Source organism: Hydractinia symbiolongicarpus, chromosome 10 (genome assembly GCF_029227915.1).
Source record: "Hydractinia symbiolongicarpus strain clone_291-10 chromosome 10, HSymV2.1, whole genome shotgun sequence".
In the NCBI taxonomy this organism is placed as follows: domain Eukaryota; kingdom Metazoa; phylum Cnidaria; class Hydrozoa; order Anthoathecata; family Hydractiniidae; genus Hydractinia; species Hydractinia symbiolongicarpus.
In genome coordinates, this window is record NC_079884.1 from 23,363,075 (window position 1) to 23,378,070 (window position 14,996).

Consider the following 14,996-nt stretch of genomic DNA (forward strand, 5'->3'; position numbering starts at 1 on the left):
CCATCACCAGCGCTGCGCTTATTGATAGGTCTAACAAAACACAGATTAAAATTCAGACGTGTATCTTAAATCTGCTGCGTTTTAACTATAAAAATCCTGCGGATCTAACATCTAGACTTGTTTATTAATATAGGTGTGGTGGCTGCAATGTCATCTATTACGGACAAACAAACAAGCTCCTCAAGACACTTGTTACTAAGCACACAGGGATTTCAGTACTAACAGGTGAGTTGAATAAACCTGAGCCTTCGGTGATAAGGGAGCACCTAGAACAGTTTAATTATAATGATGCAATCAAAGATTTTAATATCTTGGCCTCTGGGAACAACACTTATCAACTCGAGATGAAAAAATAGGTAAATCAGTGCCATTATATTTATTGGATGCATTATAATTTTATGATTTAATGATTATTTTTTTCCTTGATAATAGGTGGATGATCATCCAAAACGCCGCAAAAACTGTCGTTTTTACATATACAATTACGTGAAAAATTCTTTCTTCGAGTATAACTTAACTTTATGTAGGTTTTAGCAATGTTATAGACAAAGAAAATATGATCCGTTCAAAATAGAAACAAATTAAAGAGATAAAAAAAGGTAATTGAAAAACTTATAGAAACATTTTCGTAAACGTAAACAGCTTCTGTTATGAGCGCGAATTTTCACATCGTAGAAATATTGTAGACATACCATGGTTTTTCATCAAAATATAAAAGATTTTCGACATTTTTAATGTTTAAGATAACAGTCCACTTCAATCAATGTATCTGTCATTTTTATCGCGTACATGTCATAAATATCTAAAAAAGATCTGGTTTAGACAGACTCCACTTCAAGAGCTTGCCTTTTGTTCAAAAATATTCCGCCGAAAATTTTCTTTGCTAACAATTCTATTTTCAAGTAGTAAAAGATAAAAAGTTTAAATTCAAATCCTTTGTTCAGTTTTTCAAGGCCTTAAATTTTTCTTCGGCAGCGTCTAACGTATCGTCTCCCTAAAGAAGAAATAGATTAATCACTATTAGCGAAGTATACCATGAACAGATGTCTGCCTGAATATGATGAGAATAACATTTACCTAAAAGAAATCATAAAAAAGGAATTTTAAGTTGGTTATTGAAACTGAAAGTGTAATAAAAGCTTTCATTGCTGCCGTTGTTGGTGAAAAACAACAACTTTACCTTTATAAAGCAGAAGCGTATAAAACGATCATTGAGCTTTTTGCTATCTGGCGAAAAAAATGCGCTGACAGGTATAGCAGCAATACCCTGTAAAAAAAATTATGTGATGATTATCAGCTGTGTAACCAGAAAAATGATTTTAGGAAAGTTTTAAAAATAAAACAAGAAGTACTATTTTAAAATTAAAGAGGGTTACAAAACGGTTCAGGTAAGCTCTCCGTCATTGACGTTACTCTCCACCCTCGCACATTCTGAATAAGGTGTGTAATAAAAAATACATTCGAAGGTTAAGTGCAAGAAATTATATGCACTTCAAAATTGCATAGACAACTTTTTATGAATAAATAATTTTTTGATGATGAATTTGCTATTTATATATAGGATATAAGTAAATCGAAAGTTTGTTTTGAAGAGGAAACGAGAACGAGAAATTATATTTGTTAAAAAATGCTGTGATAGAACTTCAAGAAGCTTCAAGAATACCTCTAAAAAGATTTCAATTTCGTTGTTATTGCTTCGACTGGCTTTATGTGCAATATTCTTGTTTGTTTCTTTGCAAAAGATAGAAGTTTGACATTACTTCATCAGAAAGCTTGATTTAATGGCTCCGCAAGTGCTTATATTCTAGAGTTATGTCGAACAAATTATGGACTTCAAAAATGCATAGACAAAACTTTTTTGCCATTTACAGATATTATATTTGGATGTCCAATGTGAGATTTAGGATGATGGTAGACGTTGTTTTTGTCCTCACTAGTGCTCATAAATTTATTCACTGCAGGTAGGTCGACTTCCGTGTAAGTCAATAAAGTCAAATATCAACAATCCGTTTTGTAGTCCTTTTAAAGATGTTCCAACTGCATAACATTCTAACAGCAAGAGTGAAAAATAAAATAAACAGTTTATATAAAATATTTACATCGCGTTTTTTCACTAACCTTTTCTTTTACCATCCATTCAACAAATCTTTGATCAAATTGCATGTTCTCTTCTGGTGTTGGTGGGTTGATGCCTAAAATAGCAATAGTACTGTTCTATAGCTCAAGCAGTTATTTTTTGCGACAAAGCATTTTCCATTTTTTGCGAGCAGATGTAATTTTTATAAAACGTATTACTTTTTTACATTTCACTAGTCGGTAGGCTGCGGTAACATCCAGGGGTTCACCCGTCCTTTTTATACGGCATTGCGTGCACCTCGCTACTTGCGGTACCATTTTGCGTGAGAGACAGACACACAGACAGAATAATAGAGATACCTGCTTTCGAAGCATCAGCGACCATGAAATATCCTCCTTCGGGCATAATTGGATGCAAACCAGCTTCTAACGCCATTTTGTACATTCGATCTCTTTTTAAAGTAAGATTGTCACGAAGCCATTTCCAGTAGGAATGTTCGGTTCCTAGCAATTTCTTCTCATCTTTTAAAACAGTCGCTAAAGCAACCTAAGATACACAACGCTTTTGTTTAACATACATGAAATAAGTAACATGCTTCGTTGGCTATTAAAAAGGTCATAAAATAAAGCCAGTGTTTTAATCTAAAAACACGCTATGTAGTATACTGTGGCATTCAAAAAACATAATATGTCAGAAAGGTGAAAGAAACCAGAGATAGTACAGACAGAAATACCCATACAAATAGTATTTCTATCAACCTCAAAAAATGTGGTTACCCGCACTTCGGTAAGAGAGTATTTCGGAAAAATTATAAAGTTGTTTGAGACAAACGTAACGGAAACAGACTTTTAGAAAAAAGAGGAAAATTTTTAAACAATCTGTTGTTGCTAACCAGGTCAGTAAAAAAATGCTGTGATCTGATTGGTTAATTTAGGTCCTCTAATTGTCGTCTTCGATCAATGCCCGATAACAGCTGTAGCTATCAAATAGTAGCCTCGCTTGTTCACGACATAATAATATTTATATTATTCAAGGCAAAAACGAAAGATAGTAAAACGGCAGTGAATATACCTGTAAAGGCGTTGGACAAGTATAAATTATTCCTTGATGAACTCCCATGGCTGCTGAAATCAAATATTTAGGTCCTATTGCCCATCCAGTCTAAGAAAGTAAATACATAGTACATCTCATCTACAAAATATTACAATAACTAAAAGTAAAATATGTCAAACACAAACAAATACGAACAGCTTGTTGGGAGAAAATTTCACAGTTTGAAAAACCCACACTAAATATTTTCATTGTTAGGACTGACGAAAATTAGTAGATTTTGTGAAAAGGTTTTTGTGGATTATTAAGTAATAGTTATCATCAGACAGGCGTTTAAAAAAAGTGGATTTTGCGATATTTCATAATTTTTCTGCGACTGTTTAAACCAAAAATTCCTACAGCTAAATTCAGCCTTCGTACTGGAATTTCCCTGTCGAAATTTTAGGTGATTAATATATACCCACCTTCCAGCCTGTTACATTGAATGTTTTACCAGCACTGCAAACCGTTATTGTTCGTTCCCACATCCCAGGCAATGTTGCTAAAAATAAAAAGAACAATAAGCATTCTTTCACTTAAAAACCTTTGTTTGACTTTTGTTCGACTTTTGTTCGAAGTTAGTTTGACAGGGGTCCCTATTAAACGGATACTAACCAGTTTTGATGTTGTACTGTGAAATAAAAAGCCTGAGGTTGACCTCAGGCTTTTTATTTCACAGGTACAACATCAATACCGGTCAGAATCCGTGTTTCACCTGACTGTTTGATTTTATTTGAATCATTGTTTAGTGAGTTGAAACAAAAAAAAATGTTCATTTAGTGAGCTACTTTTATGCTTTCTTTTGTGTTATGAAAATCTGTTTCGAGTTGTTTACGTTTTTATGGTACCATTTTAATAATAGCTTTCACAAACCGATTTATAAGCGGTAAATTCGAAACTGCGTTAATTTCCTATAATAAGGTAAATCCATACATACAACCCACAAACTACTACATGCATTTAAAAGCCGCATGATATAGTACGACAAAATTATATAAAATTATACACAATTACATACAATTATATATAATTTATAAGAAACATACTTTTTAGTATCTGTAAATAAATAAATTCATTTTCTTTTAGATACCTTTCATTTCTTTACTTCGAATATTTTTTATTATTGTAAATAAAACAGGACACACATTTATTGCAGTAGTTAGCTTACTGAAGTGTAATTATTTTTAATCCTGTATAAAAATTCAATAATAAATAATAAAGAAATAAATATATTTAGCCTGGATGTCTCCTAACTTTAAAGGAGATTTTCAGAAACCTGTTTTATACTCTTAAAACTCTTCGTAGAAAGATCCCTTTTAATCTGTCAATTCACTTTTAAAATTTTCTAAGAATTTTGCGAGTTAGCAGTTAAAAGTACCTATAAACTCAGGCTCAAGTTAAGAAGTAAAGCTCAATTGTATTTCTATTAAAAAAAAAATGTATTTCTAATTATTCAAATGTACATGCATATATATGCAATACCACAAGCAATAATAACTGCTTGAAGTTGTTCAATATATTGCAAAAAACATACAAAACAAAACTAGATCCAAAAGGCGACCCTTTTTTAAAGTACTTAAAAGTTTTTTATATTAGTATCGTAGAGTAGTTACTTGCATAAAAACATGTAAGCGTTGACATAGAATCTTTCTTTAGAATACACATTCTCCCTCCCTAATTCCCATAGGAGTTTATTCGAATGTGGTGGGTAATTTATTAGAAACGTTCTAGGGTGGGGAAAACACATCAATAAAAGTTAACGACATACCAGCGCGTACATGCTCGCGATCATCATAAACCAACCATTCGTAAACTTCATCACTTATATACAGACAGTTGTGTTTCTTGCATAAGTCTGCAATAAACTCAACCTCATCTCGAGTGAAGACCTGCAGAGATTTACAAATAAATGAGAAATGAGAGGTTTTAATGCATTTGGATGAGATCACCCTAGCGAAATATATTTTCGCGAGAAGTTAATTTTACAATTTCGTGAATCAAAACTTAACTTTTAGATTTCGCGAGACTTTAATTTAGCGAATGGAAGGTTTCAATTAATTTCGCCAAAATTTATTTTCGCGAATGACACATGCTATTTCATAATTTGGCATGTTGGCATTATTCTTGTTCCTCTGTAGTTCTAAACAAGCAGATTTTTATATGTAAAAGCGTGTAGCACAAGTTCACGGCTATTCATCAAATAGTTGGCATTAAATGTACGGTAAACGAAAATTTGCATTTTTCTACACACCGGCAAAAAAAGGCAAACTCAATACACTCCTCCCTACGAATAAGTGTGATTATACTAGGCAGTAGGCTTAGGTAAGTTAGTTGTCAACATTGACGACATTAAGAAATACAGAAACTTCTTTGTCTTACCTTTCCAGTGGGATTGTGAGGTGTATTCACTACGATAGCTTTTGTTTTCTCATTAAACAAGCCAGCTAAGGCGTCTCGATCAAATGTAAAATCTGCAGACGTTTTTCCACCAGCTTTCTAAATAAAGGGAATAATAATTTACAACAGCCTGCGCTGCACGTAACACTTGTACATGTAGGGCAAGAAAAACAGGGTTGACACCCAAAGTCATATATCACATTTTTGAACATTTTTAGGACAACTTTTTGGCATTTTTGTCAAATATTAAAGATACATAGATAAATTTAGATGAAAGTTGCGATTAAATGTAAGAAAACTAGTGACAAAACTTTTGTAATTGATTTTATTGTCACTGTTTTGTCCCGTGTTTGTTTCCACCACGCAGCCTACATTCTAACGCTTGCCTTAGATTACATGACTTTCTATTGCTTTATGGAGAGATCCCCGCTGCTGACATCAGCATACTGAGATCTTCATCGCTAACAATCTGAGCAAATATGCAAAACTAGGGATTTAGGTCCAGATAGACGAGAGATGGTAAGATAGAAAAATTATTTTAAGATATAAAAGGGTATATCTAATTTTTGGATATTTTGGGAAAGTTTAGGAGTATAACAAATAATTATGCTGTTTTAGGGTTTTTAGGACTGGTGGCAACCTAAAAACTAACGCTTGGTAACCTAATTGTTGGAAGGAAAGATTTTAGAAAATTACAATCCTGTGTTAATTTATTAACACCTCCCCTCATATAAAACATTTAGAAAACCCATCCTCCTCACCTCCAATTAATTAGATTAAGAAGAATTTTTGGCAGGATTGGGAAATGAAGAAAAATAAAATATTCATATTTCAAAAAGAGGGTTCCCACTTTTTTTTAAAACAGATTTGAGAACTTTTGAGGAGATTTTTGTGATTTTTTGAGGAGCTTTTGTTAACAAAATTGAGAATATTTGAGGTGAAAAACTTGCACTTGTAAAAATGAAGGAACACACAGACTGGCATCTTATTATTTTCTTACAAAAGATAACTAAGAAACTTTGCTTCAAATATAAACACAACAAAAAAAAAATAATGTTTGCAGACCACAGCAACCACAAATTGTGGTAATTCAAAATAAATAATATCAAAACTAGCATATATAGAAAATAACCAAATGTCAAATTTTTTTTGAGGAGATTTGAGAAGAAAACCAAAATTCTAACTTACCAATGTTAATGGTATGTAACGCGCTTTTGCACCACAAGCTCGAACAGTTTCGCCGTAACTGTCGAAGAAGGGTTCTATCAGAATCACCTAAAACAAATGCAAAAGAAAAACATTCAGAACTTCAAGGTACAAAAAGGTACAAATTTTTTACTAGATCACATTTTGCTTAGTCCTGCAGAATGTTAATAATTCTAAAGGTAATATATTTTTGTCACTAGAAAATTTTTTTGCAGTGTTTAGAAATAAGTGGCGGGAATTCATTTTCACAAATAAAGAGGAAGAAAAATGACCAATAATGCAAATACAGGTAGAAAGTGAAATATAGCTGAAGTTAAATGTAAAGACATCAGAACACTAAACATAATGTTGAATAATGTCAACATCGTTATTATAATTTTTTTACATCCATGTCAGTGCATAATTTTCCCATTCCTATCCTTATACGGACAATATTAGGCTTTCGCGAATATGGCTATTTTAGAGCTTTTTTGCGATAATTATTTTCGCGAACGGCTGACTTTGCTATATGCATAAACTTGTAAACTGGCTATTTCTTGCAACTTGGCCTTTAAAGTAACCTGTTCATTACTCAGGATTCTTTATAATTTGCGTGAGTAATATTAATGAAAGAAAGCCTACTTGAACCGTTTCGTAGTCATTTTAATGAAATTTAAACTGTACAAGTAGCAAAAGATAAAACCTATACCTCATCTCCAGGATTGGTGACAGAATTGATGGCGCAATGTAACGACTCGTAACCTCCAACTGTTACTAGAATCTAATCAAATGAATATAGCGACAAACACAAACAACATTAAAATCATACAGCTACTTAATAATTTGTGAATGTAGGTATAAAGGTGGATAATGGCAATAACTGCAACAGTCATTTTTCGTAATCTAATTGTAGGAGAGGGGGGGGAAGAGATTTAGGGGACTTATTAAGAAGAGCTTGCCTGTACTTTTCTTATAATCTATAATTTGGGAAGGGTGTTAATAAATTAAAATAGGTGTTTTTTTAATCTGAAATTTGATTAGGGGTCAGCAAAAGCTGGGCTTAATTTTGTTAAGCTCAACTTTTTAATTCAAATTGTTTTACCCAACCATCTTTGAACACTATACCTTTAACTAATTTGACTTCTTTGTCAGTAAATCAAATTATTTCCTCTCCTTATGTTTTCAAAGACTTATTGAAAAATACACGTGTCAATTTCTTTTATTTTAACATTGGAAAGTGGTGTTAAAAATCTGAAATGGATTGTAAAATTTATAAATTTTTTGCGTCGTTTCCCCCCCTCCCCCCCCCCCCCCCCCCCTACTTAAGTTATGAAGGTAATAATTTGGAGTGATTAAGGAACATACCTCTTTCATAGGATCAATATCCCTTTTATATAATGGACTGTAGAGATCAGCTAAAGCGCCAACTAAGTCTGGATGGCCCTAAGATAGGAAATACATAAAAGTAAAAAACATTGAAAAATAAGAAATGTTTGACTGCATGCTAAATAATGCAACTGAATGGTAGCCAGGACAATTTATATTACCTGACCACGACAGTATTGGTTAAAATTAACAGTAGCACCAGGGGCTTGGGTTTCAATCAAGGCTGCTTTCAACTTATCAGAAACTACCTCGGGAAAATCGGGAAATCCCTTAAACGAAAAATTTAAAATTAATTGATAAAAAAAGCAATAATAGAGGACAGGTCCAAAAATGAATTTCGTGAAGATTAATTTTCAGGCTTTTTGCACTTTTTCGCAATTTCAATTTATTTCAGGCCTACTAATGAAACAAGTTAATCTCTAATTAACTACTGACTATTATTTCACCAACCACAACAACAATTTATCAAGAAAAAAGAAAAAATCCTTTGGCAAAAAGTTTAGCGAAGATTAATTTGCATGAATTGACTGTTCGAAAATTTTGGCACAGACAAATTTTCGCGAATGCAAATAAAATTCTTGAATTTTTCAAAAATTAATCTTAATCGCGAAAATCAATCAACTTACAGTAGCTGGTAAAACTACCGACTTGTTGACTTGTTAGTTACGTTACCAGAAAAACTTTTTACAGAATTTTCTTTTTTTTTTTGCTGATGTCCTGTCTTTACATGTACGCGCTTTTTGGTACAAAAGCAATTTTACTTGAAACACCACACATATTAAACTTACTCTCACGTTTCTGACAAACACAAAATCTCTTCCTTAAAGAAAATTATTTGAATAAAGTAAACACAAGAATAGAACTTAAAAGTAAAATTATTTAGGAATTTTATTAAATAAAAATTTAAGTAGAAGTTAAGAATATTTTTTAGTTATGTTACTTATAAATGGAAAGGTATGTAACTTGCTTACCTGTCCAAGATTTATTGGGTTGTACTGTCTTACCAAGTTCACTGATCTCACCCTAAATAAATAGAAAAAAACCACGCCTTCTACATTGGTATAATTCTATTGATATTGTCAGCAAAAGCGTTTTAAGAAACTAGCCGTACCATATGTTTTCCGGAATACCTTTAACAAGATTAGATAATTCCAATGGTGTTTCCTTTGAAGACGACATATTGGATACCTGCGAATAAATAATAATTTTTACATTAAACAAAAATCATGGGCTATATTCATCACATCAAATGAGCTTAAAGGCAATGTAGAGGTCAAAATTTTGTTGTTGCTTCTTTGGTTGGATGAAAGAGTATGATGAGACGTTACAAAAATAGGAGCGATTTAAAATTTCAATAGTTATGATATCACACTTTCAGTATTTCGGATGTAAAAACACAAAAAAAAGTAACAAAGATCCGTCATTTGAATTTTGATGACGTCAGCAATGATCCGTCGATGCGCAAAGATTTATTTTACAATTTTTTTGCGTTATCTGAATTGTGTGGAGCTTGAGACGCTGGTTAAAATAATGTATAGGAGCGCGCGGTTTTGATCAGCAGTTCAGCTAGAGCTTGAAACACGATAAAAAAAATGTGTACGATCATGTATTTTTGACGAATAGTTAGAAATGTTTAAATTTTTGTTTCATGACGTCATCAACCTGTTTGTTCCAAAACAGGTAGTTTAACCCAGCACTAGGAAATTGACCCTATTTTGGTCCCATGTGGCACCTTCTTACCCACGCAGAAGATGACGTCAGTTATTTCCAACCGTCACTATTTCTATTTAATGAATTGACGTCAGTCCAAATGCATTGCCGTCTTTTTTTGCGCATTTAATTTTCGCGCAAAAGAGAAGTTAAATCTCTCTAGGGCTACGAAACGATTCAATAAGCTTAATCCCTGCAATTTTTGAAAAATAGCGTGTAATAAACAGACCACTGAAAAGGTCAAGGTGCAAGAAATTATACACACTGTAGAATCATATAGGCGTGCAGACAACAATGTTTATGAATAATTAATTTTTTATGATAAAATTGCTACTTTTTTATTTTTTTAAAAAAAGAAAAAAATTTCTTTAGTATTTTTTTTTGGCAGTAAAATAAGCTACGGTCTGTAAAAAATATTAAATATAAGTAAATCGAAAGTTTGTTTTGACGAAGAAACAGAGACAAGACGAGGAGCTGTATTTGTCAAAAAATGCTATTTTACGTAATGTAATTAATACCTCTAAAAAGTTTCTAAAGTCATTGTTGTTGCTTAGACTGGCTTTATGTATAATAAACTTTAATGTTTTTATAAGCAAAATTTCGAAAGATATTGAGCCAGCTAGTTCAAAAGATTTTTAAGTTTAATTTATTAGAAAGTTTGAGTTAAAGCAAGATAAGTACTTATATCGAACAAAACAAATCAATCATTGATATCCAAATATGTGGGGAACTCTTCTGTCATTTTCAGTTATATTTAAATGCCTAATTTGTGATTTAAATTGTTTCTGTCCTCAGTAATAATAAAAATTCCCACCGCCACCAGTTCCACTTTCGTGTAAGTCACCAAAGTCAAAAACCAACAGCTGTTTGGTAGCCCCTTTAAATGTTTACAAAATATTAACTTTTATTATACAAAAATGGATTGGTTTGTACGACTGATGATGGCCACTGAAAAGCTTCCTCAATCTTGGATTTACACTAACCAGACTTTACATTTGTACTATAATTTCTTTACTTAAAGAAGGTTGAAACTTCTAAAGAAACGATGACTACAGTTTTTAAACTGGTTTGAAAAAACTATTTCAAGACATGTTATTACTTTAAAAGAGTACAAGTTTTTTCAAGAGTATTTTCTTTTTTAATTTCGCACAATCTAATTTTCGCGCACTGTTTAAAAAGAAATATTTTGCACACATCAAATTTTCAGGCACCCAAATGCGCGAAAAATTCGTATTTTCATGGAACCAATATTTCGCGCAGCGGATCTGCGAGAAAATTAGATGTGGGCGAAAATTTAAAATTTAAGTGATTCACTTTATACAATAATTTAATAAAAGGACAAGAAGTTAAAATAAGCACCCAGAACAATCATTGTAAGTTGACTTGAAAAAGTCTAGAATTTGTGTTTATTTAGACCGAACCTTGCAGTTTTCCCTTCACATATTTACCTTTTAACCCGCGCTCGATGCAGTATCGGGTCCTTGTTGAATCAATTTCAACTAGAATGGATACCTCTTTAATTTGTGCACATTTGAGCATTATGAAAACAAACACGTGAAGTACTTATTTCCTGTCACTACGGAATCGTTTTACAACAAAACTAACTAGAATTATGACTTTAATGTGTGACGAAAGACACACTCAATTAGTTACTGCAATTATTAACTCCAATATGTAACAGATAACGTAAACACGAAGTGCTAATAAGAAAGCCTACATTTAAATAGAAAGGCTTAAACAAACAACCTCTGATAAAAAGACGACAACTACAAATAACTTTTTAACAGGTTTCTTACTTCCCTTTATAACCTCACAAATCTCTTTCAGAATATATTCTAAAGGCCAGGGTAATAAATAAAGTACAGAAATTACTTATTTTTAAAATGTAAATTTAATTTCTTCCAATTTATGGTTTTGACATTTTCATGCAAGAGTTTGTGGGCAATGACATAAATCAGCATGCTAAAAGAACTGACGTTTGTTTCATTTAGAATTACTAAACGCAACTGTTTTTTTTACACTTAGTGTAAACTTTTGTGCGTATGGCCATATTCAATACACTAAAAGAGCTACTTTGTTGATTTCGGTTTTATACTCTTTGTAAGCTATTTTTTTCTTCTTTTTGACATTTTGCATTAACTTATTGTTGCAGAAGGCATATACAATATGCATATAAAAAAGGAATTTTGCAAATTTCTGTTTTACCCCTCAATTGTCACATTTTTTATAACTCTTTGGGACAGGATGGTATTAAATAGACCAAAATACCTGATCTTAGTTGTTTTTAATTTACAGGCTGTGCCTTGTGAAACTTTAAGGTGAACATTTTGTGGAAGACAATGGCATGACATATGCTGGTAGAACTGATTTTTGTTGTTTTAAATGTTATAACTAAAACTTGTGTTGACATTTCATGTTAATTTTCTGAGGAAGGACCATAAAAAGAATAATAATTAGATTTTACACCTTGCATTGATTTTACACCGTGAGATGCAATGGACCAAAATAAGATAATTTAGTATTATTTACAATTTGTATTTTGTGTTGCAAATTTGGTGCAAAAATTGACATAAAGTGAATTGTTAGATTGATTGTTGTTGTTTAAACGAGACTCATTATGACTCAAACCTATTTTTTTGCATTTCTAATTTCACTAATTTGCCAATTAGTTTCACACGATACGAGCTGTTATTTTTTATGTCTATTTTATGTACACATTTGTGACAGAGATTTATTGGTGGTAAGACAGCATGCAAGTTGCTGAAAGGATTGATTTTTATTAATTTCGGGTTTAAAAACCGTTTTTTTTTACATTGTGTCTAAAGTTTAGTGAGGTATGACCGTATGCAATATTTTAAAAAAACGTTTTGTTGCATTATAATTTATCCTTGCAATCCATTTTGTTACACCTAAATAAAAATTTCTGCCAGAGTCACAATTTATTGTTCATTTTTCACATTTTGTGTCAACTTTTGGCAGAGTTTGTAATAAACTGATTTAACATATACATCGAGAGAGATTTGTGTTTTGACATTGATCAGCTTTTGTTGTATGTGACATTTTGAGTGATTTAAATGTTACGGGTGAGATGTATTTTGAAATGCTTTGGTAAACTTTTTTTTCAAATAATTTTTGCATTGTCAGAGGGTCAGAGAAAGCAATTTCAGTAGATTTAGATTTCAAATGTCACATATATACTGCAGTTGTTGGACACCTTTAATTTTTTTGGTCATTATTATAAAAATGCAGATTGTAAGATTAGCAATGCTGTATTGTTTGCTTTTGATGAAGGTATAACTGTTACATGAATTAAATGAGAAATCAGTGGATTCTTTCACGAAAAACATCTAGTCTCGTATAATAATACAGAGCTTCCGTGTGCCTGTCTGTCACTTTTGCAAAATGGATTATATTCTTCACAATTTTCTTTGATAAAGTCTATAAAACATCACCCAAAACTTTGTTCTGTAATTTACCAAACTTTTGTTAAAATAAATTGACGTCAAAGGAAAGTATATTACGATTAGTGAAGCCATTACAATGCATTTAAATCTTTGAGGCCAAATAACTTGGAAACGAGGTGGTGACGTCAATCATTTTTCACCGCGTGGGTAACCAGGGACCACGTTGGTCATTTTGTGCAATTTTTTGAACCTGGGACCCAAAATCCGTCATCAAAAAACCTTTAAACCCCAATATCTCTGCAACCGTTTGTCGAAAGTACATAATCCTATACATTTTTTTGATCAGCGTCCCAAGATGTATATGAAAGTAATAGGTATACAAATTTCTAAATATATTTGTGTGCTTTCGCAGGTCTTTGCCGACGTCAACAAAATTTTTAAAACCTTATATCTCCTTATGCATTAGTCAAAAACATATAATCCTATACATTATTTTGGTCAGCGTTGCAACCTCTACACATTGCAAACAATGTATAAACTAAATTTGGCTACTGTTTTTTTTGTAACTGCACTGGTAAAACAACCTATTTCTCCATTGTTCTTTTGCGTAAGTGGAATTTTCCACGGCCTTATCGACTAGTCTTATATAATAATACGAAGCATCTGTGTGTCTGTGTGTGACTTTTGCAAAGTGAATTATATTCTTCACAATATTCTTTCATGAAGTCTATAAAACATCACTTATAAATTTATTCCGTAATTTACCAAACTTTAATGTCAAAATAGTACTAACGTCAAAGGAAAGTCAATTAAGATTACTGAAGCCATTACAATGCACTAACATTTTGAGGCCAAATAACTCGAAAACAAGGTGGTGACGTCAGTCACTTTCCACCGCGTGGGTAACTAGGGACCACCTTGGACCAATTTGGGTAAGTTTCCTAAACCTGGGTCCACGAACCCGTTTCGAAATGGATGGGTTGATGACATCATTAAAAAACCTTTAAATCTCAATATCTCTGCAAGCGTTTGTCAAAGCTACATAATCCTGTACATTTTCTTGATCAGCCTTTCAAGATCAAACATGAAGGCAACAAGTTCATAAGTTTCTTAAAAAAAAATTGTGCTTTGGCGGGTCTATACATTATTTTCATCAGCGTTTTAACCTCTACACATTACAGGCAACGAATAAACTGAATTTCGACAATTTGTTTTGGATCTGCACTGCTGACGTCAGGAAAAAATCTAAAACAACCTATTTTTTCATTGTCCTTTTGCTGAAGTGGATTTCTCCACGGGCATTATCATTATTTGTTATAATATCGTTATAATTTTATTTAAATTCATATAATCGAAGCCACAACAACGCTAGCAGATAATAGAATCTATTGTCACACAAGCAAAAGGCATTTGAAATCAGATCATTACCTATTATTAAAATCAAACTCGATTGATTTTATTCAAACATTATAGCAATAAAAAAATCAAAACATCAAAAAGGAAAAACAAACACATGAATTATGAAGGTAAATAAACACATACGTTTCTTTTGTAAGTGTAACCAACCAGAGCGAATGAATAGCGAATCGCTCCTTTATTGCTTTTGTCGAAGAGACGTCGGATAGAAATTGACATCAGTTTGCCATTTGTTCAAAAATGTTGATTTGATGTGCTGTTGTTGATGTCGAAACAAATTGTATATAAACTGAAGTTCAAATGACAATGATATCAATCAGTTGATATCAATC

General features: G+C 32.1%; 2 protein-coding genes across 2 annotated transcripts in view; both read right to left on the minus strand.

Moving 5' to 3' along the window:
* LOC130612521 (suppressor of SWI4 1 homolog) overlaps window positions 1–4,560 on the minus strand; it is a 29,992-nt gene extending 25,432 nt beyond the window's left edge. The window contains exon 1 of the mRNA XM_057433841.1: window positions 4,548–4,560. The gene's annotated coding sequence lies outside the window, so the exon portion shown is untranslated. The remainder of the gene's footprint in view (window positions 1–4,547) is intronic.
* LOC130612522 (kynurenine--oxoglutarate transaminase 3-like) lies at window positions 362–14,983 on the minus strand. Its single transcript, XM_057433842.1, has 15 exons — window positions 14,791–14,983; window positions 9,246–9,322; window positions 9,106–9,157; window positions 8,296–8,403; window positions 8,114–8,191; window positions 7,458–7,529; window positions 6,752–6,838; window positions 5,546–5,662; window positions 4,935–5,055; window positions 3,592–3,668; window positions 3,149–3,238; window positions 2,437–2,623; window positions 2,119–2,192; window positions 1,181–1,267; window positions 362–994 (listed from the first exon to the last, which is right to left on the minus strand). Exons 1-15 carry the CDS (start codon window positions 14,881–14,883, stop codon window positions 941–943), a joined length of 1,374 nt encoding a protein of 457 aa, XP_057289825.1. The 5' UTR covers window positions 14,884–14,983; the 3' UTR covers window positions 362–940.
* Between the last annotated feature and the right edge of the window lie 13 nt (window positions 14,984–14,996).